The 25254-nt window shown below is 33.7% G+C and overlaps 2 protein-coding genes across 2 annotated transcripts; one reads left to right on the top strand and one right to left on the bottom strand.

The window, feature by feature from the left end:
• Positions 1-6662: 6662 nt before the first annotated feature.
• Positions 6663-14467, top strand: LOC130797795 (glycosyltransferase BC10-like). The gene is made up of 11 exons (XM_057660550.1): positions 6663-6826; positions 7941-8404; positions 9645-9743; positions 10202-10302; positions 10414-10485; positions 11046-11136; positions 11959-12039; positions 13717-13779; positions 13865-13987; positions 14070-14108; positions 14237-14467. Exons 2-11 carry the CDS (start codon positions 8072-8074, stop codon positions 14363-14365), a joined length of 1131 nt encoding a protein of 376 aa, XP_057516533.1. The 5' UTR covers positions 6663-6826; positions 7941-8071; the 3' UTR covers positions 14366-14467.
• Positions 14457-23598, bottom strand: LOC130797796 (glycine-rich RNA-binding protein 4, mitochondrial-like). The gene is made up of 5 exons (XM_057660551.1): positions 23397-23598; positions 21149-21255; positions 20984-21052; positions 20748-20854; positions 14457-15375 (listed from the first exon to the last, which is right to left on the bottom strand). The coding sequence occupies exons 2-5, from the start codon at positions 21237-21239 to the stop codon at positions 15307-15309; spliced, it is 336 nt and encodes a 111-aa protein (XP_057516534.1). The 5' UTR covers positions 21240-21255; positions 23397-23598; the 3' UTR covers positions 14457-15306.
• Between the last annotated feature and the right edge of the window lie 1656 nt (positions 23599-25254).

Here is a 25254-nt window from a genome sequence, read left to right on the forward strand (position 1 = left end):
TGGCCCATCTTCTTTTCCTTGGCCTTCTCTTCCATGGCCTTACTAGGCTGGTTAGAATTGGGCCCAGTCTCCTGCCCTATTTCCTACTACTCCATGGGCTCCTCCTTATTCCCAAAGCAATGTCTCCTCCTCTTCTGCTGGTCTTCTTGGCCCGCGACCGGCACAAAGTTATCACATGGGGACTAGTGCTTTTATAGGTTATGTTCCTATGGACATTGATCATGCTATGAATACTCTTTCTTTGTCTATTCCGGATGAGCAATTTTACATGGATACAGGTGCCACATCCCACATGACTCGCTCTCAAGGTAATTTACTACCATATTTTCCTTTAAAGCATCAGTTCAATAATGCTATGGTTGTTGGTGATGGTAATATGATTCCGATTCTTGGTCACGGGTAACTTTCTTTTCCTTCCTCCCAAAAACCCCTTACCCTCAAAAATGTCTTACATGAACCTAAATTTATTAAATACTTAATTTCTATTCGTAAATTTACTCATGATAATATGGTTTCCGTTGAATTTGATCCTTTTGGATTTTCTGTAAAGGACTTGGCCACGGGAAACATCGTTTTGAGATCTAATAGCACGGGTGATCTTTATCCTTTCCCGTCTACACATGGAGCTTCTCCTACTTCATCCGCACCATCGACTTTTTCTGTTTTGTCTACTAGTATTTGTCATTCCCATTTAGGTCATCCGGGCAATACGATTTTAAATTCCTTGTATTCTTCTCGTTTAATTTAATGTAATAAAGATCCTAATTTTGTTTGTCATTCATGTCCTTTAGGGAAACACATTCAATTTAATTCTCTGTCTATGAGTTCTAAGCCTTTTGATATTGTTCATAGTGATTTGTAGACATCTCCTATTTCTAGTCCATCGAGATACAAATATTATGCTCTTTTTCTTGACAATTATACTAATTTTTTGTGGACTTTTCCCTTATTTCGCAAATCTCAAGTATTTGATATGTTTGTGAATTTCAATGCCTTTGTTAATACCCAATTTGAGCTCAAAATAAAATCTTTCCAATGTGATAACGGGGGTGAATTTGACAATAAAATGTTTCATCATTTTTGTACTAGTCGGGGAATTACCCTTCGTTTCTCTTGTCCTTACACCTCTCTTAGAATGGCAAATCCGAACGCAAAATCCGCTCCATCAATAACATGATTCGTACTCTTTTGTGTCATGCTTCTCTTCCTCCGTCTTTTTGGCCTCACGCCTTAAACACAACCACTTATCTCCTTAATATTCTCCCTTCTAAACTCCTTGGCAATCTCACTCCCGCTCACTTAGTTTATCATAAGTCTCCTACCTATACTCATCTACGGGTTTTTGGTTGTTTATGTTTCCCTCTCTTTTCGTCTACTACTATCCATAAACTCCATCCTAGTTCCGCTCCGGGTTTCTTTTTGGGTTACCCTTCTTCTCATAGGGGTTATAAGTACTATGATCTCTCATCCCGTAAAATCATTATATCTCAACATGTTCTCTTTGATGAGGCCACTTTTCCTTTTTCTTGCTCTCATTCACCGTCTCCCCAAACCTACCATTTCTTAGATGATCCTATTCCTATTCTTTTACTCAAAATAGCCCAAACACTTTCCCCTACCCAGCCTATGCCCCATACTGGGCCTGATCCTACCCTCGGCCCAACAACGCCCCCCAATTCCTCCCCTTGCTCACCTCTATTCTCTTCTTGTCCTGCTCCTACTTCCGGCCTAGCTGCACCCCAGCCCACTATTATCCTCTCCTCCTCTCCTCCCATTAACCCTCCTAACTCTATAGGGCCTGTCTCACGCAGCCCAATACACTGCCAGCCTTATTCTCCCCGCTCCTCTTCCAATACCGAATCTTTATCCTCACCACCCGGCATGGTTACGCGTAGTAAACATGGTATTTTCAAACCCAACCCCAAATACTACTCCTAAGCCTTATCCGTTTCTTTTTCATCCTTACCTAAAACTCCTCCCCATGCCCTTCGTGACCCGAACTGGAAGTTAGCTATGCAAGAGGAATTTGATGCCTTAATTGAGAATCACACTTGGGATCTTGTACCTCGTCCTCCTAATGCTAATGTCATTCGGTCCTTGTGTTTCGTGTTAAGACTAAGTCTGATGATTCTTTTGAGCGCTATAAAGCGTGTCTTGTTGGTGACGGTAAATCTCAAAGGGAAGGCATTGACTGTGATGAAACTTTTAGTCCGGTTGTGAAACATGCTTCTATTCACATTGTTTTAAGCATTGCCCTTTCTCGGTCTTGGTCCATTCATCAACTGGATGTTAAGAATGCTTTTCTTCATGGTCACTTGACTATGACTGTATACATGCATCAGCCTCTAGGTTTTCGTGATCCTGCTCGTCCCGATCATGTTTTTCTTCTTCGCAAATCTCTTTATGGTCTCAAACAAGCCCCACGTGCTTGGTACCAACGGTTTACCAATTTTGCAACTACTATTGGTTTTTTAACAACATCTCTGATAATTCTCTTTTTGTTTACTATCGTGGTTCTGATATTGCTTATCTGTTGTTATATGTCTCAATGTAAGCCTGTTTCTACTCCTGTTGCTACATCTGGGAAACTTTGCACTAATGATGGTTCCCCTTGTGATGATCCTACATTGTATCGTAGTCTGGCTAGTGCTTTTCTGTATCTTACTTTTACTCGACCAGATATTTCCTATGTTGTTCAGCAAGTTTGCCTATATATGCATGATCCTAGAGTTGAACATATGGCTGCTATTCAACGCGTTCTTCCCTATATCAAGGGTACTCTTCACCACGGTTTGCAATTGTATCGATCTACTATTTCAACTCTTTTGTCCTATACCGATGTCGATTTGGGTGGTTGCCCTGTTACCCGTCATTCTACTTCTGGTTACTGTATTTTTTTGGGTGATAATTTAATTTCTTGGTCAGCTAAATGGTAACCTACTGTTTCTAAATCCAGTGCTGAGGCAGAATATCGTGGTGTTGCTAATTCCGTTTCTGAGACTTGTTGGATTCGTAAAATACTCCTTGAGCTTCACTATCCTATTACTACGGCTATTCTTATCTATTGTGACAATGTTAGTGCCGTTTATTTGGCCGGTAACCCTGTGCATCACCAGCGCACTAAACATATTGAGATCGACATTCACTTTGTTCGTGAAAAGGTTAAACGTGGTGATGTTCGGGTACTTCATGTTCCAACTCGTTATCAGATTGCTGACATTTTCACCAAAGGTCTTCCTCAAGTCTTATTTGATGATTTTCGATCCAGTCTCAGCGTCTGTCAACCTCCCGATTCGACTGCAGGGGTGTGTTAGAATAATATCTTTTGATTGATAGAATATTTTGTATTATCAATATGATTGTGTAGAATATTGTGTAAATATTTAGTTTGCTAAATTACAGATTATATTATTGTATATAACATTTTTCCATCTAATGAGAATGACACCCAATGACCCAATCAACCAATCTATTCTTTCATGTTTATGTCACAAATTTTTAACAAAATTAACCTTATTCATCCTGATTTAATATTTTTATAATACTTATAGTCTATAGTCTCTAAATATTTTCCACTAACTTTATAAAAATATTTTTTATTAGTTGGGGTCTCTATAATTTTTCCACTAGCTTTTATATAATATTTTTTTAAGGTTTATGGTCTCCACTTTTCCTACATTAAATTTATTATTCAATAAAATAATATGTCTATTATCTAAATGATTTTGTTTTTCTTAGTTTTTGTGAACATTCCTTGTGGGAACTTCATTAAGGAATGGAGAAAATATATTTTTACTATAATAATCAATATATAACCTAACTTATTTATTTACGTGTTATAAGTTTGTCAAACATAGGTGATAAAATTATCTTTTGAAATTTATTTCACCATCTTTTTCTTATAATTTACTTAAATAATTAATGTATAATCTATTTAATTTGTGTAGTATTTTTAATATAGCCATGTAAGTAGTGTATATGATAATCTATAAAAAACTATTTTAAAATTATTTTCTTTACTTAATTTATTACAAAAATATTTTGATAAAAATAAATTTTTTACATAAATAATTAATATGTTATCCAATAATTATCCATTGTAACTAAAAGATATTACATATCTTAATTGATTGTATATGGTAAAAATTAGTAAATAAAATGTAGTTTCAAAATCTTTTGTAATTGATCTATTAAACAAATCTAATCAGAAAGATATTACATGTTATGCTAAAAAAATATTTGTCTAATAAGAACATGAAAAGAGTATTGTGTAACCGACATATGTCCTAATTATTTCTTCATTAGTGTATTGTATAGATAGATAGATAGATAAGCTTTTAAGCTGGCTTTTACTTTGTTAGCTTTTCTCAATTGTTTTTGGTTAGTTGACCTTCTTTTCTCCTAATAAAAGGCAATTAACAATACTAATTTACCAAATATCTCTTTAAATAATTGGCTTATTCAGCTAGCTTAAAATCTAACAAAACAGTAAAAATATTTTTAATTGATCAATGTAAGTCGACAATTAACAACCAACCATCATCAGTAACTAAATAGCCAACAATCATTTGTCAAACAACGAAAAAGAAATTTTACTCATCCAATCACCCGACTCAAGGGCATACCCATCCATAAAGCCTAAGATGCCAAACATGAAGAACCCTTTAACAACAAAAAAGTTGTTTTGACTTGTACCTCTCAAATGCTTATGAGTTATGACACTCGCTTGTTAGGCCTACAGCATTTCTTTACTTTTAAGTCAACTTTCTATCAAATTATGTTTTTATTTATTATACTGTATACAATAAAGTTATTTAGGGTAACTTGGCGGTTAGAAATTGCTTCCCATATAGTCCCTACCCCCATCTCATGAAAATTGTCCTATTGAAAATTTAAGAAAAATAATTAGATTGTTGTTTTATGAAAAAGTAAGAAAAATATGTTAAGTTTGATGTATGAATAAGTGTTGACACTTAAGATTCTTATGTTATCAGAATATGTTATCAGAATATGTTAAGTTTTTATGTATGAAAAATATGTTATCAGAATATTATGTTTTAGGAAGTTAAGATCTTTTTTAATATTTAGGATATTAAGGTTATTTTGTTTCCTATTATTTAGGTTTAGGTTAATATTTTGTTTTCTTATTTTTAGTCCTAATCTTATGTATAAATAGAGGTGTTCCTCTCATTGATAAATCAATACAAATCAAGTATTCGAAACCCAAATCAGTCTAATTTCCGCATTATAATTTTCTGCAGGACAAAGGGAATAATATTCTCTATTTTAAACGATATTACTAACACTTTTTTAATTCTTATACAAATTTTCTCATATTTTTACTCTATTTTAATACTATTCATATAATTTTAATATTTCCATCATATTTATAATATTTGTGTAAAAGTGTCTATACTCATGAAAACAAAGTGAATATATTTATATGGATACACTTTTCATAATACATTTATTCCATTAAATATACTACTAGTATATTTTTACCTAAGTTGACTATAATTTAAGTACTCCTATACTATAAAAAGAAGTTACTACTACTTGCACTTAGCTTCCTTCTTCCCTTTCGTTTGGCACATACATTCATTCCTTTGGTATTGCTATATTTTGCTTGCTTTTTGGCTATATCCTATGTTCTTATATTCTCTTTCTAATTTCCTCCACAAAGTCATTATCTTTTCATCTCACAAATTTAATTTTGTATTTTGAACTAAAAATAACAAATTATCTCTAAAACCTTTTTTCATGCTATCGAATGTTATCATTAACATTGAGCATACGGAAATATATGTGCAAATCAAACAAAATCAAACCTAACAACATTTTAATATTGATGGATGACTAGCAATTACACATCTAAGTTTAGCAACAATAAAAATAATAATGTAAGAGTTTTAATTCCAAAAGATAAATTAATAAGATATACTTCCTCTCTTTTATATTACAAGATAATACACTATTCTTTCATCACCACTAATTTGTGATTAGTTTTTTAATTTATAAATTAAAATATAGTGAAATTAAATCTTGTTTGATTCATTTTAATGCAAAGATTACTAATACTCCCTCCGAACCAATTTAGTTGTCCTATTTCCTTATTTGGCAAAGTCTTTTAGTTGTCCCATTTCTATTTTTGTCAATCTTTTTTTACCTAAATATTCTTAGTTCACACAAGTAATTATGAACATACCCCCATATACCTTAGTTATCCAACTACCCTTCACTACTTACCCTTTACTATTTACCCTTTACTACTTACTATTTTTAATGGACCCCACACCATCCTTAATAACCGTGCCAAGCAAATGGGACATCTAAATTGGTTCGGAGGGAGTATCAAATTTTGGTAATAATTATTAATATTAAGGATTAAATTAGCGCATTAGACTGCGCAAAAAGTCAAAGGGTGAAAGTATTTTAAAATGGAGGAAGTATATATATATATATATATATATATATATATATATATATATATATATATATATATATATATATATATATATATATATATATATATATATATATATATTAGTTAGAGTACCATGCAAATAAAGAATAAAATAAATAAATTTGGGATAGTAATAGTAGTATGAGTTCCATTCATATTTCATAACATATATATTTGTCATATTTTCGGATCACTGCGCTCTTTCTCGTTCGTCCTTCTTCATCATCATCACCCTATCACCATCGCAGATCTCTCTGTCGTCGTAGATCAATCATTTCTTTAATAATTTGCTTTTCATATACATTTTATCTCTTTGCTCTGTTTTTCATCAAGATTCTTGCGTTAGTGATTCTCATTGATCAGGTTCTTCTTCACTCGATCAGCTACGTATCTATTTATCGCTCCATTATTAGAAATGTTTTTGTCGATCCTGTGTAATTTAGAGATTTAGATTTTTATTTTGATATCTATTTTTGATTGCATAATTTTATCTGCGCTAAAGATTGATCATGTTCCACAATTTGGAACGTTTTAGGGCATAGTGCATGTGTAATGCGTTATTGAATTTTGAGTTTTTATGATTAAAGTAAAATATTTGATGTCACATTCTTTGGTATTTGGATGTCTTAATTACCTTAGAAACCGACATTGTTGTTCGTAGAAGTTGAGGCATATTGTATTTTTGTTAAATTTGGCTTAAGATTATTATTATGATGATGGATTGCATCAACTTACAAAAGTTTTATCTTCCATAATTTATGTTGCTTTAAACAAAGAGTTTGTGGAAATACTGTCAAAGATTCGACTGTGTTTTGGATTAACGAAATCAATATTAGCAAGTCACCATTTAATGTGTAATTTTTGAAGGATTATTTAAAAAAAATCAATTATATGCTTAAGGTGGCTTTTTTTCAAAATATTTTTTTTGTGTTTTGAATCTCTGTAGTTCAGTATGTATGTAAGAAATTGGAGTTATATTTGACTAAGGTATTATCTTCAAGGCTGATAATGAAAATTGTGAGACTGTAGGATGGGATTAAAAGTGGAGTTGATGTGTCAGAATTTAATGAAATATTTGATTAAGATTCTGTTATTAAAAGGAAAATTATAGAGATGGCTTTGGCCATGAGGTTTTAAGGAGAGTGGATTGAATAAGATGAATAAGTTAATAGTATAAATTTAGTATTTACACTTATATTGGAATGTAATATTCAATTTAGCAACGCTGTCTTATAGTAGATGAATGATAGATTAAATCTTTTGTTTATCGCCATTAAAAATTGAAAATTTTTCAATAAATAAGAGCAGAAATTATATTATTTGTTCATGGCTTCATCATCTTTAAGACGGCCCTGCTCAAAGTATTGAACAAATAAGTTTCAATATATGGAAATTTTGTGCAAGCTTAAGTTATGGCATACATTAGAAAGCAAGTCATTAATCGTGGATACTTATTAATCGTGTCTTTGAAATACAGGAATTTCTTGAAGTGTACTCTGACGTTATTGATTGATCGAATACTAGTATGGGATTCGAAGTTCAAAAGATTACTCCCAGATAATGCTTGACTCTAAATGAAGGCAGTTTCGCTTAAAAGCTCTCGAGACCATGCCCAGTTTGCGTCAGCGTCCACATATAAAGAGGCCTGTATGGATCATAGTCACGGTTTCTATGGTGTGTTTCTTTCTCATTGCTGCTTATGTCTCTCCTTTTCGACATTCTGCACCCTGCAGTATCTTTTCTTCTAGAGGTTGTCTAATCTATGCCGAAGAAGAATCTTCACAAACTAGGGAGCTGACTGATGATGAGATTTATAGTCGTGTTGTGATTAGAGAAGTATTGAAGGCACCTCTTGTTGAATCTAAAAACCCAAAAATTGCCTTTATGTTTCTGACTCCAGGTTCCCTTCCTTTTGAAAGACTCTGGGATAAGTTCTTTCAGGTAACACTTCTTTTTGACCTTAGACTAGGGGGTATCCTTTTCATATCTTAGATGATCATTAGAATCTGTCTAACCATTTGCATTGGAATACTTTTCATTATTCTAGTCTTCTAGATGATGATCAAATGAACTTCGTATCTTACTATTTATAGTATCTGTATGAGCTATGTCTACTTCTATGAGCACTGTGTGGTTATACATTTGTCTATCAGACTTTTATAGAACATTGGGCTACATGATAGCAGTTTGGGAAAATTTGAAAACAATAAGACAAAAAATCAAAAAAATGAACCAAATAATTCAACTTTCAAACTTATTCCAAAAGTAAGCGTGAAAATCCCAAATTTTGAGGTTTGGGGCTGTTCGAACAGGTCAAAAAAGACAAAAATAGTTGTTCCCACTTAATAACTGGGAACAGCTTTGATTTTTTTTTTGAACTGCGAACAACTATCTGTGTATTTGTGCAGCTATCTGTTTGCAGTTAGTAACTGCAAACAGTTCAAAACAAGTCAAATAGTTGTTCGCAGTTAGTGACTGCGAACAACTATTTTGTCCTATTTGGCTGTTCGCAGTCCAAACCTCAGGTTTGGAATTTTCACGCTTACTTTTGGAAAATTTTTGAAAACTAGTTTATTTTGTTAATTTTTTTTTCACTTAACCTTTTCAAACTTTTGCAGTTTGCAATGTAATTTTTGTGATAAAATGCCAAACTGAGATTTTGCTGCTGCTGTTGTACTTGAGGCTCTCTGATATGGATTTGTAGTGTTTAATTTATGATATCTTATTCTTTCTGATCTTGTGTGTGTGCGGGGGGGGGGGGGGGGGGGTGGGGGGGGGGGGTGTTCATGAAAAATTCGAATGAAATAGCTACTTCTGTGCAATAACGTCTAATGCTCAATTTTCATAGCTTACGTTTATTGATTAAGCTTTGACACCGAGTAGACTGTCTATTGTTTAAAGAAACCAATATTTGTCCACTTTCTGCATTAAATTGGTGATCATACATAATCGGCATATACATAAATGATAAACCTAAATACAAGCATAGAAGCATATCCTTTTTACGAAGCCCTCTTTTCGAGTTTATTAAATAGATGGTAGTATGTTTGATTTAAGTAACCAGTCTTTAATTTTGTTGCATTGAATATAGATAGTTACCGGGTAGACCTTTTGTGAATGCTGATATATGTCTGCTCTTGTCATCAACCATAATGATATGACATAATTTTTCTATTGGTAGGGTCATGAAGGAAGGTTTTCCATTTTTGTACACGCATCAAGGGAGAAACCAGTGCATGTAAGCCGTTACTTTCTTGGTCGAGACATTCGGAGTGACAAGGTAATTAATTGGTTTTGTTGTAAGCTTTTCCTGAGCTGTTTCTCAATAGTGGCTTCCCCAATGAGCTATTATTGTACCATTGTAATGCTATGAATCAAGAGCAACGGTTAATTAAGTGTCATAGTTGGAATAGCTTGTTGTATTTCTGGTTTAGGACAGAAATTTTATAGTTTTTGAACGTAGGTTTCATTTCCCATTTTTAAGTAATCTGGGTTTCCTTCTGTGACTTGATATTTGACTTTCTTTCTGATGCGGGTCTTCTTGGATGTAATAATATTGCTTTTTTCTGAGAGCCCCCCAATTGGAATCTAGTGCACATTAAAAATGTTGCTCTGTCTTCTTTTTGTTGTGTGCTATGCTATGTTTCTTTTTGCTGCCAAAAAAGACCGGGTTGTGCTATAAATTCGTCGTTTCTTGAAATGAAAATTGGGTTTATGCTTCTATAAAAATTTTAGCAGGTAGTTTGGGGTAAAATTTCCATGGTTGATGCAGAAAGGAGACTTCTTGCTCATGCTCTTAAGGATCCTGACAATCAGCACTTTGTCTTACTCTCCGATAGGTTAATACCTTCATTGCTTTTGCTAAATTCTTTGTGAACTTCGCATGTAATTGCTGGATGACAAATATACTGCAAATAAAGATGACATCGTTGATATTTTTCTTATTGCAGCTGTATACCACTTCATAATTTTGATTATATTTTCAACTATCTGATGTTCACAAATGTCAGCTTTCTTGATTGGTAAGAAATTAATTATGCCAATTGATAATTCTTCACACAAGCGTCAATTGCTATCAAGCATTATCCGTTGTAGCCTGTAGGTCTAAATATATCCATGGGAATTGTCTATTGTATGTTTGAATTTTTCTGCTGAGAGTTGGCTCTACCTGGACCCCTATGAAACCGTTGCATCATTTGGTTCAAAGTGAAATAAAAATGACCATCTAATATCACATCCATGTTGGAGTAACTAGTACCAATTGCGGTAGTTGAGGTAAAATAAAAAGTTGGACACTCATACACACATATTGATCATCAAGATTTCTTTTGGAAATGTTTCTAGGAATCAGATGTATCTGAGTTCTAATCGTCTATAGAGCAGAATTTACTATAGCAAAACAACATTTTATGTTGGTGTCCATGTTCTCGCAATGTGTTTATTTTACGCTATTTTGCCTTTTAATTGTACTAAATTTGTTTTTCATAGATCTTGATTATACATGATTTATTATTGGCCTTCATTATTTTTGTTATATGACCTTCGAGTGACAAATCTAATGAACCTTGATTTTATCCTGCAGTTTTACAGACCTTGGGCCACATGGTAGTGGAAGGTATTCTGAGCACATGTTGCCTGAGGTTGAAAAGAACGACTTCCGGAAGGGTTCACAGGTATAATTTGAAGCACATCTATCTTCTGTGATTATTGAACTAGCAAATGTTTTACAATTGGTCTCTTTTTGTTATGAAACACAGCACCGTTCTCAGTTTTACCTAATTTTTTTTGAAATTGCAATTCGCACAAAATGAAAAAAACAGATTCTCTTTTTTAATTCTCAATTCATAAGGGATAAGGAAATTATTTCCTTGATGTTATATAAAACACAGCACCATCCTCAGAACTTTGTCTGGCATGGCGTGGAAACTTATTTCCTTTATATCTAACGAAGGAAAAGGAAATTTGCGTATCCAGGTCATTTTTCTGTTATGTTCAGGTGCTTGTTAGTTACTTAGTATGTGTAGCCCTGATTCATGTAGAATACATTTAGATAAACATATGATTTTTCTCAACAGTAACGCCAACAATAGTTAACTTCCTCTATTTCTTTTTGTTTGTTATGAAAGGTTCTTTCTGGATGAACTAGTTCTGATATAAAAACCAATGGAGGCTTCCTGCAGTTTCCTGATGTTTACTTTGGTTTTCCTTGTAGATATTTTTAGCTGTAATAAGGACCTTTGAATAAATATTTTCTGTATTCTTAGTTAGCCATAGCCTTATTTAAAGATAAAGTAATCTTTCTTCCAATCCAATTTTGTTTTACTCTCTATTTTGGGAAAGCTTGTGAAATCCACATTGTTTAATCATGATGGAAACTTTGAGATCCATCTCTTTGCGCATCTTATATTTGTAATTATACATTTATTTCATTTTACACGATTGTGTTTCCTATAATTTGGTTGATTTAACAACACTTCCATGTAATTTTTTTTCAGTGGTTTACTATGAAACGCCAGCATGCCTTAATAGTCATGGCTGACAGCTTATATTACAGAAAATTCAAGCTATATTGCAGGGTAATCTCTATGTTTTTGTAGTTCACATTCAATTTTTTAGAAATAAAAGCTATTGATATTCCCCTTATGTATAATGTGTTACAAATTGCAATTACTTTTTCAATGTTTTACACTATATTTGGATTGAAAGAATTTAAAGGAAAGAAAAGGAAGAGACTTTGAGAGATATAATTTCTTTTATTTGGATAGCAAATTTGAAGGGGGGGATTTGGAAGCAAGGGATTTGAAGGAATTAATTCCCTTAATTTTGTTATCATTCCCTCCCCTTCCACCTCCTTCCCTCCCTCTCTCCCTCCCTCCCTCTTTCCTTTGTTTTTACTTTCCCTCTTAAATTTTTATCCAATGTTTGGGTACCAATTTTGGATGGAAGGGGAGGAAAAAAAAAAGAGGAGGGGAAGGGAGGGGAAATAGGCGTGGCTTTTTAAAATTGTGAAGGAGATCGTCCTCCTAATTCCTTTTCCTCCCTCCCCTATTGGTAATCCAAATGAGGGGAATATTATACCTCCATGTCCCTTTTTTTCCTTTCTCTCCATTTTCTCCTATGCGAAGTCCAAAAATGGTATTAAAAGTTGCTACATGAAAAGCTCCTGCATTCAATTAGATTACATCGCCAAAGGGGTTACAGTATTTTCATCTGCTACATAAACTTGCCTTTTGTTTATACCATATATAGCTTTAGCCTTGAGATATTTTGTGTCTTCTCAGTACCAACGTTGAAATGCATTACTTGAAAGCTGGAGTTTCCATTTTAATTATTTTCATTCCAAGCTCATTTTAGTTATATAATCAACATGTCAGCTGCATGAATTTATGAGTATAGTATCAGGTTTTAAATCCATTTATATTTGATGAACCTTTGCTCCAGTTTTGTGAATTGGGAAATTGTATCCTTAGTCAATCATTCAAGATTTGTAAGTGGTTGAAACCTTGGTGCTATTGCTATAATTAGAGAGCTGACTGTATAGTTTTGAAGACTTTCAGATCCTGTGAGAAGGCGACTGAAAGGATACACTTATAACAGTTTTTTAGTCAGTGTGCAAACTGAATTATTTTCAAACAACTTTAATATAAAGTTAATGATGTGATTAATGAATCTTACCGTTTCATTAAGGCCTTCTCAAAGAATTCTAATAGAAGTATAAAGTCAATGATGTGGATAATATAAAGTTAATGAGAGTGTCTCATTCAGTTCATAGAAGATACACTTTCAGCTTAAAACATATCCATGTGATTAGTGAATCTTACCCGTTTCATTAAGGCCTTCTCATTTGATCCTAAATGATAACACAACCATATGACAGTGTGAATCAGATTCACTATTAATATGCTATGTATGTGTATACACTATTTCCTAAGATTCGAAATGCTAAAGATAATTAAAAGTCTTCAAATCTGTGTTACATTGAGGTTACATTATGTGGGGTTATGACTTCTGAGGGGATCCATTCGGGAAGAATGAATATATCTATTGGGTTAAATTAAAGGATTCTATCATTTTGACATCTAGCGATCAATATTGACCTTTGTGTCAACATTGATGATTTGAGTATTGTGGTGGCAACATCATCATACTGCCATATCTACTGAACCATTTTTGTTGTGTTGGTGTTTGAATACTTGTTCATAATAGGAGTAAGTGTAGGAGATTCTATTGATTTTTGTTGTTGTCTTCTATAGCCAGGAATGGAGTACGGGAAGAACTGCTATGCAGATGAACACTATTTACCTACATTCTTCCGTGTTAGTTGTTTTCAAACTTCTCTACTTCATGCTTGTCGATATTCTTTCACGTGTGTTCCTGACGTTACCTTTGAAAAACGTTCAGATGATTGATCCTGTTGGAATAGCAAATTGGTCAGTGACATATGTTGATTGGTCCGAGAGAAAGTGGCATCCCAGGTCCTTCAGAGCTGAAGACGTCAGTTTTGAGCTTCTAAGAAATATGACAGTATGATTTCTTATAGCCTGATTTTTTTTTATTTTGTCTATGATTTTAAGTTGCTTACTAAGATTCATTTGGCATGATGCAGTCTATTGACCACAGTGTACATCTGACAAGTGATGCGAAGGTACAAATTTGTCTTGATATATCACTAGAATCTTGAGAACTAAATTGGAATTGTGAAGTATTTTGCGCAATATTTGGATCACTTGGATGACTTGAGAAATGAGAATGGGTTTTATTTTGTTCTTACAGCATCCAAGGTCAATAACACCATGCAAGTGGAATGGACAGAAGCGACCTTGTTATCTTTTCGCGCGAAAGTTTTATCCCGACACTCTAGAAAAGTTGATCAATCTCTTCTCCAACTATGCAGTAGTATAGCGAGTGAACTTTATTCTTTGGTTGATTGAAATAGTCGACTTATTTTTGTTACATAACTATTAGAATGCAGCGAGGCTTTAGCGAAGAACAAACATCAGAGAATCTTCTGTACACAGCCACAGCTGTTGCAATGTTCTGAAATGTTCGTGATTGGTTGAACTATCCGCAATTCAGCATTGCGTTGACTAGGCAAGGAATCGAGGGCTTGTTTTGCCTCGTAGGCCAACTAATTTGCAATCCCTTCTGTCTACCTTTAGGTTACTTCCTTTTTTGTTTGAGCATTCTTAACTGTGATACTTTTGGGCGCAATATGAAATTAGGCTTGGTTTAATACGAGTATTTATATACTCCATCCTCCTAGTACAAACAATTTCACTGTTTTGGGTGCATTTTTCGACGGTGTATCCAAGCAATACGCAGCTTTCACTTTGCTGATCAAACTTATCCAAGAGAAGTTGGTAATAAAAAAAACTCAGGTTTTCAATAAGGGTTCTTGAAGCTATGCCTTATTTGGGTGAAATGAAACACTTGATCAAGGTAGAAAGCAGTAGTAGCTTGTAAATGAACTTCTATGATTTTGTGGCAGGAATATCATGAAATCATGATAGTTTTTAGATGTGAAACACTTGTAATACTCCACTCTATTATTTTGTGGTACCATCAACTTCTTATCATAGAAGTATCATTTATTGGTGTGATAAATTCTTGCATAGATATATCGTAGAAATATCATTTATTGGTGTGATGATACTTATAGATATATCATAGGAGTATCATTTATTCGTTTGTTGGTAATTTGGTGTGATAACTCTTGCAGATATTTTATCAATGGAAATACTCCCTCCAATTCAGACTAAATTTTTCATTGCTTGTACATTATTAGCTCTTTATTACTTGAGCAAGCTACATGTCTAGAATTTGTCTTCAAACTACAAGAACTTTCAGCTGCTTTTTGCATCACTCTTCGGGTTCGTAGAAGATTCCACAAAAATCAGTCGTCCTTGGACTATCTGCATTCCAAAGAAAAGAAGAGAAAAAACTTGCCTCAGAGCTCAGAAATCGTAAACAAACTTCGCTTCTTGGTTGGTAACTTGGTACGCGGGAAAACTCAAGATTAACACAGTACGACTACTCAATTTACTGAATCTGGAAAAAGAACACAAAGCAGTCTTTCGAGAACCTAACCATTAACGACTTCCATCTATAATTAGACCTTAAATTGTGACAACACAATAAACCCACAAATACTGGGTGGGGAGAGAACACATGGCATGCAGCTACTACAGAAGTGATACAATGTATGTTACAATAAAGAAGAATTTCATATACAAACGACTATAGCCCACAGCTTATCATATACAAACCCCAAAATCTAATAAAGAAGAATAATACAGGTTATATAATGTATGTTACAATAGAAGAGGTATCCATTGTAGTCTTTAAGACCATAAACCTAAAGGCTATTAGTGACTGTGCCTGCAGTGATTATCAATTGGGATGACGCATATAGCCCACAGCATCCTATTGTTTAACTTATAATATCAAAAACAACCTAGTGAGATTATTCTGGCATTAATCTTGTAGCCTACACCATTGTGCAAAAAAGTGGTAACGCTCGCGATCGCGGTAATGGAACGGTAAAGTAATGCTTAAATTTCGGCCATTAGCAAGAGATATCCCTTAATAAATCCAAAACACGGTTTTCTGAACCTTTACGACGCGGTAAATATCATTTTTTTCCGAAAAACCTCACTACGCGGTTGATGTGATGCATGCGGCCTTGCTTTTTCACAATGTCTGACCCCATAAGTTAGAATCAAGGCGTCAACATTGACATTATTGTGTCTTTCATTCATTGGACTAACTCTATAGTATTTGGGTACTAGTGAAAGTCTTGGTGAGAGAGGATTGATGGGTTGCAAAAAGTGGATGAGTGTCATTTTTTTGATGTGCTTTGCTTGCATATTTCATCATAGGCAAGTTTTATATTTTTGCAGTTAGTTGACAGAGTAGTCAATGCTACTAAACAACACCATACTATCATTTGTGTCATGAAAAACATTTCCGTATACATCTATTTTGTTTCCACTAACTTCACCAGCTTAAAGGATAAAAACTCAAATGAAGAAATGCAACATAAGGTTGGATTTGTAGTCATAGAAAAAAATCATAGGAGAATCGGCTGCTTTGGTTTGGGAATATGCAATGTGAGCTACTTGATTTGTCGTCACATGTAAAATCATAGGAAAGGTTAATAATTAGTGCTGAAGATCAGAGATATGCACCCAATACTAAGAACATGCATACTGTGTGTGGTGACCAACAGAAGCATCATGGTGAAGCTATGTAAAATCTTCTAGAAAGGGTTTTGTAGCCTGCAAAATCTAATTATGAAAGTACAAGACATAAATATATTAGACGCCAAATATAAGGGTATACGAAAAAGATTGCTTAATTACAAGCAATAAAAATTTGGGGTTGTTTGGTTGGGAGTAATCAAGAAACCAAAGAAAATGGCCCTATTAAATTCCTTTTGTTGGTTTTTGCATGTTTTGCTATTCCTTTTTACCTATATTGATGAACAGAGAATCCCCTTCTTCCTCATTCTCCCCTCCCCAAGGGCCTGCATTCTGCATTTTCCTCTAAACGTCTGTGACCTCCCCTTAACAATTTACCCTTACCATAACTAGAACCCTCATCCACCACCACTACAAGATTGAATTCTTCAAACTAACGCAGAAATAGAAGTGTAACTACCACCCATGACCATAGTGCAAAAATATGGCAATAGTTGCGATCACAGTGAAGGAACGGTGATGCAGTAACGACAGTGATGTGGTTATCATAACGCCTAAACAATCAAAAGCATGAGATATCCCTTGATACAATCCAAAACACGGTACAGCAAGGGAAATATCTGTTTGTTTTTTGAAAAGCCTTTACAATGTGATCGTTATGGTGCAATGCTGCCTTGTTTTTCCACAAAGCCCATGACATGATAGTAGTTGATTCTCTATTGGGAACCACAGCAGAGAAAAATACGATATAATGCCCAAAGACTCGCCTCCATCATTACCATAATTAACATTTTTTATCAAAGTTGATTGTTAGAGTATGTGATGGTGGAATTTGTGGTTTCAAAATTCAACTCTACAACCTGGATCTGAAATTTTTAGTCTTGCAAATCATAGTCTGATTCAGAGTAGGTAATTTGGAAACAGAAAATGCTAAGAAGGCTGGGCAAGGAGTTGTATAGTTTTTTTGGTAATATTCTAGAAGGTGGCACTGAGTGTGGCTGACATGTTTCACAATAAACAGGTAAAGTGGGGAAGAAGGGTGGTGGCTTGTTTCCACAGAAATCAAATATATATATGCATCTCCTTTTCTTGTTTTATTTCCATAGAAATCAAACATATATATGCATACGGTAAACTATGCTAAAATATACCATTCAAGATCAAGGGCAAGGAGAAAATTGGGTCTTGTCTCAGTTGGTACAAGTATCATCTTTTCCAAGCAAGGTCCGGGGATCGAATCTCACCCAACTCTCTGCTATGACTTGATATTTGGGAATAACGAAGGGGTAATTAGGTAATTACAATATTAGGAGTAACTTGGGGAATGAGTTAGTTTTAAGTGGTAGTTCTTATAAATAAGAGGAATTAGAGGCTCATTAGTATAAGAATATTGTTAAGAAAATTGTGAGTGAGTTTATACTCATTTTAGGAGACCTCAAGCTTCTCGAATTGCTTGATCTATCTTTCGTTATTTTAAAATCTTCCTTTAATCATCAATTTAATAGTATAATCTCTCTTTTTGTCCTTTTAATTTTTCAATTTCAATTTTACTGTTTTAGTGAATTAATCGGTTCATAACACTCCCCTTCCTTCAGCATACTCTATAATCCCAAAAAAGGGAAAGACATCATATAAATTTGGAAAAATTCCCTAGAACAATTCAATCTTTTTTTGATTTTCTAAGAATAATCTCAACTTTTGATTGACCCTAAATAATTCCGACCTTTAGGGTTACTTACCCATCAACACAGTTAACTTATTGGTAACTGGTATTAGTAGGTCAACATTCATTGCCACTCAATGCTTCTTCTCTATCCTTCCTTCCGCCTTCATCAAAGCCATTTGAAGCTCTATTATTGTCTTCCTTCTTTATCCTTTGACTATATTTAATCTAGTTAAAATTCTGACTTTTAATTGATTTTTTTCGTTCCTTTATCTCCTGATCTTGGCAAATAAAATATTTCTGTTTGTGGCATTGTAGTCCAGCTCCTGCCATGATGCAGCCTTGGATCACTGACCATCAGCTCTAGCCCCTTAGCTCTCAGTTTCTTCCATGTATGTCTTACCCAGGATAACCTATGATTCTGCCACCAGGTTAAACATCACAGATGCCTCCTAGAAGCCCATTCCCTTATATACTTCCCTTAGGACAATTTCCTCTCTGTTTGCTCTTATTTAAATAATAGGCTAGATATGATCTTGAACTAGTTATTAGGAAGAGACATTGGTTGTGGTGATATATTTAGAGGATTTGCAAACAAGTAATGAGTATATTGATAGGGTATATTCTGTCAAGGAGGTTGTAACTTCCTCTTATCATTAACACACTTTAGTTGAATATCAAATGAGCAATTGACGGAAAGAATCAGACAGATTCTATTAGCAAACTTTTAACTTGATTCTATCTTGGGATGTGGCTATTGAATTTTAGGTGGAGAAAATTGTTAGAATCTATCTTTGTAACTAAATTGAATTGCAACTTGAGGAAGAAGATGAGAAAGGCTTGATTTCAGTTCATGGGATTGATAAGGAAGAAGATGAGACCCGTAAACTAAATTGAATGGTTAAAACTAATTAATCATATACTCCTTCCTATTCACCATTATTGTTTCATTTGATTTCTGATACTATTCATCGATGACTTTTAATTTGTATTTTATTCTTAATTATAAGTTAAAACATAGTCTAGTGGAATCTTGTTTGATTTGTTTCGACGTAATTTTATTAACATCAACAATTTTTTATTTTTAATTATACACAATTTGAGGTAGTTATGATTGCATAAATGCATGGAGAAACGTGCAAAAATCAAATAGGACAATAACATCGAACAGGAGAGAGTACAAGTTAAAAAATATAAAGATAAGAGAAAAAAAAATATCTGGTGACAAGCTAACAGTTTTGTAGGGTATGTGACCCTAAAGGTTGGATTCCAGCTAACTAATCTTTCTCCAAAGTCATGTAATTTTTGAATTTCCTGGTTATCTCTCTCGGTGACTCTCCCACTATCTAAACCCCTGATATTTCTACTTTTTCAGCAATGCAACAATGCTTGAAAACTTTTTAACCACCCACCCACCATTTGATGGACCTGTAGTTTCAGTACATCAAAGGTTAAATGAAAGAGTATTGTTGTGGATCAATCTTCCACAGAAGCCAACTTTATAACAATCTATCTACAATTTCCATCAAAACTGGATAGCCATATGATTACGAAAAACCTAGTCATAATCAAGCCCTTGAGATCTTTTGAAATCTTCACTACTTTCCGTTTTCCAATTGACCAGGATGCACATCTTGGCTCTATCACTTCTTTATAAAAGACAGAAACAATATCCCATCGGGTATCAACATTCCAGAACCATGTGATAATATAAAACAGCCAAACAAATTTAGAAACGCCCCAAACACATTAGCTGGTAACTAGAAACGCCTAATGCTATTCAAATATGTAAAGCACTCTTTTGGAACATATTTTGAAACACTTGCAACCAATGCACATTTATAACTCAATGTCTTTTGAAGTAAAAAGATCGTTGTGACTATGCTGCACGCATTTCAATAACATACTAACAATTTTCCCAAGTTTTATAAGCCCATGTTGCAGTCCTATGCAATGCAAGCCATAAGAGCATATTCTTCCATCAAAATGTGGACCAAGATGAGAAAACAAGATGGAAAAATGAACCGATCAAACAAGTGGGAGATATGATACTCAAGAGTAATTTTGTAAGACACCATTTTCAACAGAGTTTGCAGTTATCAACAAAGCTTGGATTGCAAAGCGTACCCTAACCAACAAATCTCGAATGCTCAAAACAAAATATAAACCAAAAAAAGAGAATGAGTGTTGAAGCACTTCAATTCAAAGTGAGGAAAAATTTCATGGGATATTGAACTCTTAGTTTTCTGCATCTTTTTACCCAGTAGCCATGTTATAGTATTATGCTAACAAAACCATTGTCCCCACCCCACCTCTGCTACCATAGAACATACTGCTAATCATAGAATACAAGTATGAGAGTAACAAATAAATAAACAAAGGGGAAGCCGGAGAGAATAGCAAGAACGGGAGAGAAACACACCTTGCCATTCAAAGCCTTAATAGCATTTTGTGCCTCAACTTCTGTCTCAAATGTCACAAAGCCAAACCCCTTCGTCCTTCCTGTCCTCTTATCCATTATCAACCTAGCTATAAAAGCAAACCACAATTGATCCACATTATTGCCCTAATGTGTCAACTGTAATCCTGCATAGCAGAATAATAGGCCCAACAAACAGAATATGAGGTGCTCAGTGTAATATAGGGGCTAAAATATACCTTCTTTAACCTTGCCAAATGGAGAAAACATCTTCTTAAATTCATCACGTTTTGTGTAAAATGACAGCCCTAATCATCATTTACCCAAAAAAAAGCCCAAACAAAATAATGTCAAACATTGTATCATCAAAATTCACAATCTATGTGGCCATTTTAGTATCTTACTGTAGACAAAAAGCTCTGAACTATATCGGACAGTTAAACATTGAGGCTTTAACAGTGTCAAGCTTCGAAATCTTGTTGCTAGTCTCATCATTTTTAACTCAAATGATCTGCATCAAATTTGGGAAACTTGCATTAAAATTAATTGCTACAGATTTATCAAATAAATGAATCATAAAGCACAAATTCCCTGCATCAAATTGCACATTTTCGTTAATTATTTACAGAAATACAACTCAAAAACAAAATTGGGTAGACATGGGTTTTATCGAAATTGACAAGACTTTGCGTTGATAATCATTTTGTAAAAGAGCAGAACAAATTTCATTACAACAAATCAAGATTGAAGATGAAAAGTTACAGTAATGGTATCAAAATATCAATACAAATGACAAGAACAGAGAGAGAGAAATATAATTGATAATTGACCTATGCACTTACTGGGAGATTGGTTCATATTTAATCTAATGGTTCATATTAATGTCTCATTAGTCAATCGGACTAAGTAACCTTTTTATTGGATAATACTTATTGTTTCGTAGCTTTCCCCCTCCCCACGACCTACCCTTATAATAAAAAAAAAATATTGCATTAGTGTTCTAACCCATAGGACATGCTAGGGGTGTTCAAATCCAGATACCGAATTGATTTGGATCGGAAATCAGAATACTTGGTTTTTCAGATAGTAAAAACATGATTTGATTCTGATCCAAACAATCAGATATCTAATTCGGATCGGATACCTGATATCAGGTTTTAAAATTCTTATATTATTTTTGCTTATAAAAAAAACTTGCACTTTTGTACACATAAATATTTAAGCTCACTTCGTTTTTTCCTTTAACCAAGTTTATTTTAGAAAGTTTAAAAACATTATTTTTGGAATATGATAGGATTTTAAAAGTCTAAACTAAATAACAATAGATTAGTTATACAACTTGGTAGTAGTTGAATATTGTAAATATTAGTACATTCAACAACGTAAACAAAGTTTTATATATATTATTTGTTTATATCTAATCATAACTCAAGAACAATATTCGCTTTCTTCAGTCCTTTATTCACATCTTGAATTAATGAATTCAATTCTTTGATGATACTGACATACTTATTTAGTTGATTATATTCTTTTTATAATCAAGTCTTTGGTATTTAAACTATTACCTCCCACATTCTAATTCACCCAATACCCTTCATCTCAAGTATGTTTTCTTGATTCAATGTTTCTTTTGATCTTTTTTCATTTCACATACAACCAAAAATCTCATGTACATGCTTGTAAACAAAGCAATACTTATGAACAAGTATGCATCACCTTTATTTAGTTTGGACACTTGAAATATAATTCGTAATCATTTTATACAGCTTAACATCATTTAATTCTACTTAATTTATAGCAGTATATCAAGAAGATACGTAATTTTAATAGTCTCTACATATACTTTTTCATACCATTTCCACACAACTCACACCTTGATACCCAAATTCCTTTTCATGTTCAATCTCTCTAATAAAGCCCAAATTAAATTTAAACTAACTAACCTAATTTTGTTCATACATTTCCAAATGTCATTATAGTCCCTTCTCATATACGACATTGAATTTATACAATTCACAATCAACTCACCACATTTATTAATATTTAAGTCATAGTATTAGTTTTATACTTCCTTCATCCTGAAATACTCGCCACATACTCGCCACATAACGGTTTTTGACACTATTTATAGCTTATTTTATATATTGCGGCTAATGTGTAAGAAAAAATATAGTCAAGTGCGATCTTGTTTGAATCGTCTAATCGCATAAGTTTTTATAATTTTTAAATGTGTATAGTTCAACATATAAATGATCAAAATAACACATTGCATAATTCTTGAGTTGAGAGAATTTACTGATTTAGGTAATAAAACAAGAAAAGGGCATAAATTTAATAAACCCTAATTAATAAAGGATGAGTAAATTGAAGTATGACTAATCGTCTTGAAAATAAAATAACATAGTAGAGGGATGAGAAATTGGTAATAGATTGATTAAAATAAGAGAATTACAAAGAAAGCGTACCACTTTGGATTGGAGAATCATAAAATTAATAGATTAGAATAAAGTTGCATAATTCTAATTCTTCGTCACTATCATTCTTACTATTCGAACAAATTAGAGACTTTGAGTTTCCTCTCTTTTGATTAATAATGGAAATTGGAGGACATGAGAGGGAGAAGCTATGGAAGTGAATGAGGGAGCAACTAACCTGTCTGTGGTGGCAGTGGCAGCAGGGCGGGTAGCTGGCTGGCGGCACACAGTGCTGGGCGAGTAGGGGCAGCTTTTTCACGGTGGCTGGTGAAGGGTGTCGGATCTGGCGATGGGAGATGGTCGGGTTTGGTGATTTGGTTGGCGAGAGGGCAATGGGTTTTGGGGTTTTTGGGTTCAGTAAATAGAATGGATTTTGAATGGGGATGATAAATAGGAACACAAATACTTGTCTAATTCATGTTAATTTAAAAAAAACTTGCGCGTCTAAAATAGAAGGTGAAAAGTTACATAATATATTTGGGATATTTGGGGTTATAATAATATTTATTTAGAATTATAACATAATATATTAGGTGTTATATCAGCATATATTTAGAGGTTGTAACATAATTTATTTGGGGTTATAACATAATATATTTGAAGTTATAACAATATACTTCTATATATTTGAGGTAATAACATAATATATATTGGGTTATAACAATATATATTTGTGGTTATAACATAATATATTTGGGGTTATAACATAATATATTTAGAGTTGTAACAATATATATTTGAGGTTATAATATAATATATCGGTTTATAACAACATATATTTGGCGTTATAACATAATATATTTGGTGTTATAAAAAAATTATACCCTCAAACACAGACCATTATATACCCAACTAAATGTATTATATTATAATCTCAAATATAATGAGATACAAAATGTGAAGCTTCTTCAGTAAGATATTGATTACACATTGACACTTCAACATGGGCTTTGTTTCCAACATTGAGTTTCAGATGTCGTACGTACCTATATGTAAATATTAATTAGACAATACATATCAAATAAATGAAAAAACATTAATATTAAGTGGATGAAGTGCACATACCTTTCGAATGGATACATCCACCTATATTGAACAAGTCTAGCTATTCTTGCCTCGTATGGTAAGTGGATGAGTAAATGCTCCATGCAATCAAAGAAGGATGGGGGGAGAAGATCTTCTCCAATTTGCACCGTATAACTGGTATTTCAGACTCTAATTTTCTCATGCCTAACGTTTTGAGTTTTGGAGAAGTTATCATTTTGAAAAACAAGCTTAACTCAGTTAGAGCCTCCCAAACAGATGTAAGAAGCAACTCATGAAAAGCAATTGAAATTAAGCGTTGCATGAAAACGTGGCAATCGTGGCAATCGTGGCTTTTCATCCCGAATATGAAATGTTTGGTCATAATGTTCCTTGCCAAGTCAGACACATAACAATCTGGAAACCTTAATGTCTTGAGCCACTCAAGCAAAGCATAAATCCATTTATCATCCAAAGTATGCCATTGGGATTTCGTTCCCCACAAGATACAACGCACTTCTAATGCCGAGGTCTTACAAGTCTCTACGTGCACCAATATGATCCTTGTTTCCCTTTTCAACATGCATCACTGTATTAAATATATTATCGAAAAAGTTCTTTTTAATGTGCATCACATCAAGACAGTGTCTGATCATATTAGTTTCCCAGTACGGTAAGTCCCAAAACACACTTCTCTTTTTTCACCCTCCATTCCACGGACCATAAGTGTCGCTATATTTGCGTGCACCATCCTCATATACTTTCTTCATCCCATACATGTTAAGCTCCGCAAGTAACTCAACACCGGTGCGAATATGTGGGGCATGACCCTCTTCTTGACCCTTGCCATGAAATTAACCCTGTCCCTTCTGAACGGATGACGGTCAGGCAAAAACATATGATGACAGTCAAACCAACACATCTTCCTACAGTGTCTCAAATAAAAAGCCTTTGAATCAGATATGTAATGAGGACATGCATTTTTACTGTGAGTACTCCATCCAGATAACATT

The sequence above is a fragment of the Amaranthus tricolor genome, chromosome 13, assembly GCF_026212465.1.
Source record: "Amaranthus tricolor cultivar Red isolate AtriRed21 chromosome 13, ASM2621246v1, whole genome shotgun sequence".
NCBI classification, from domain to species: Eukaryota; Viridiplantae; Streptophyta; class Magnoliopsida; order Caryophyllales; family Amaranthaceae; genus Amaranthus; species Amaranthus tricolor.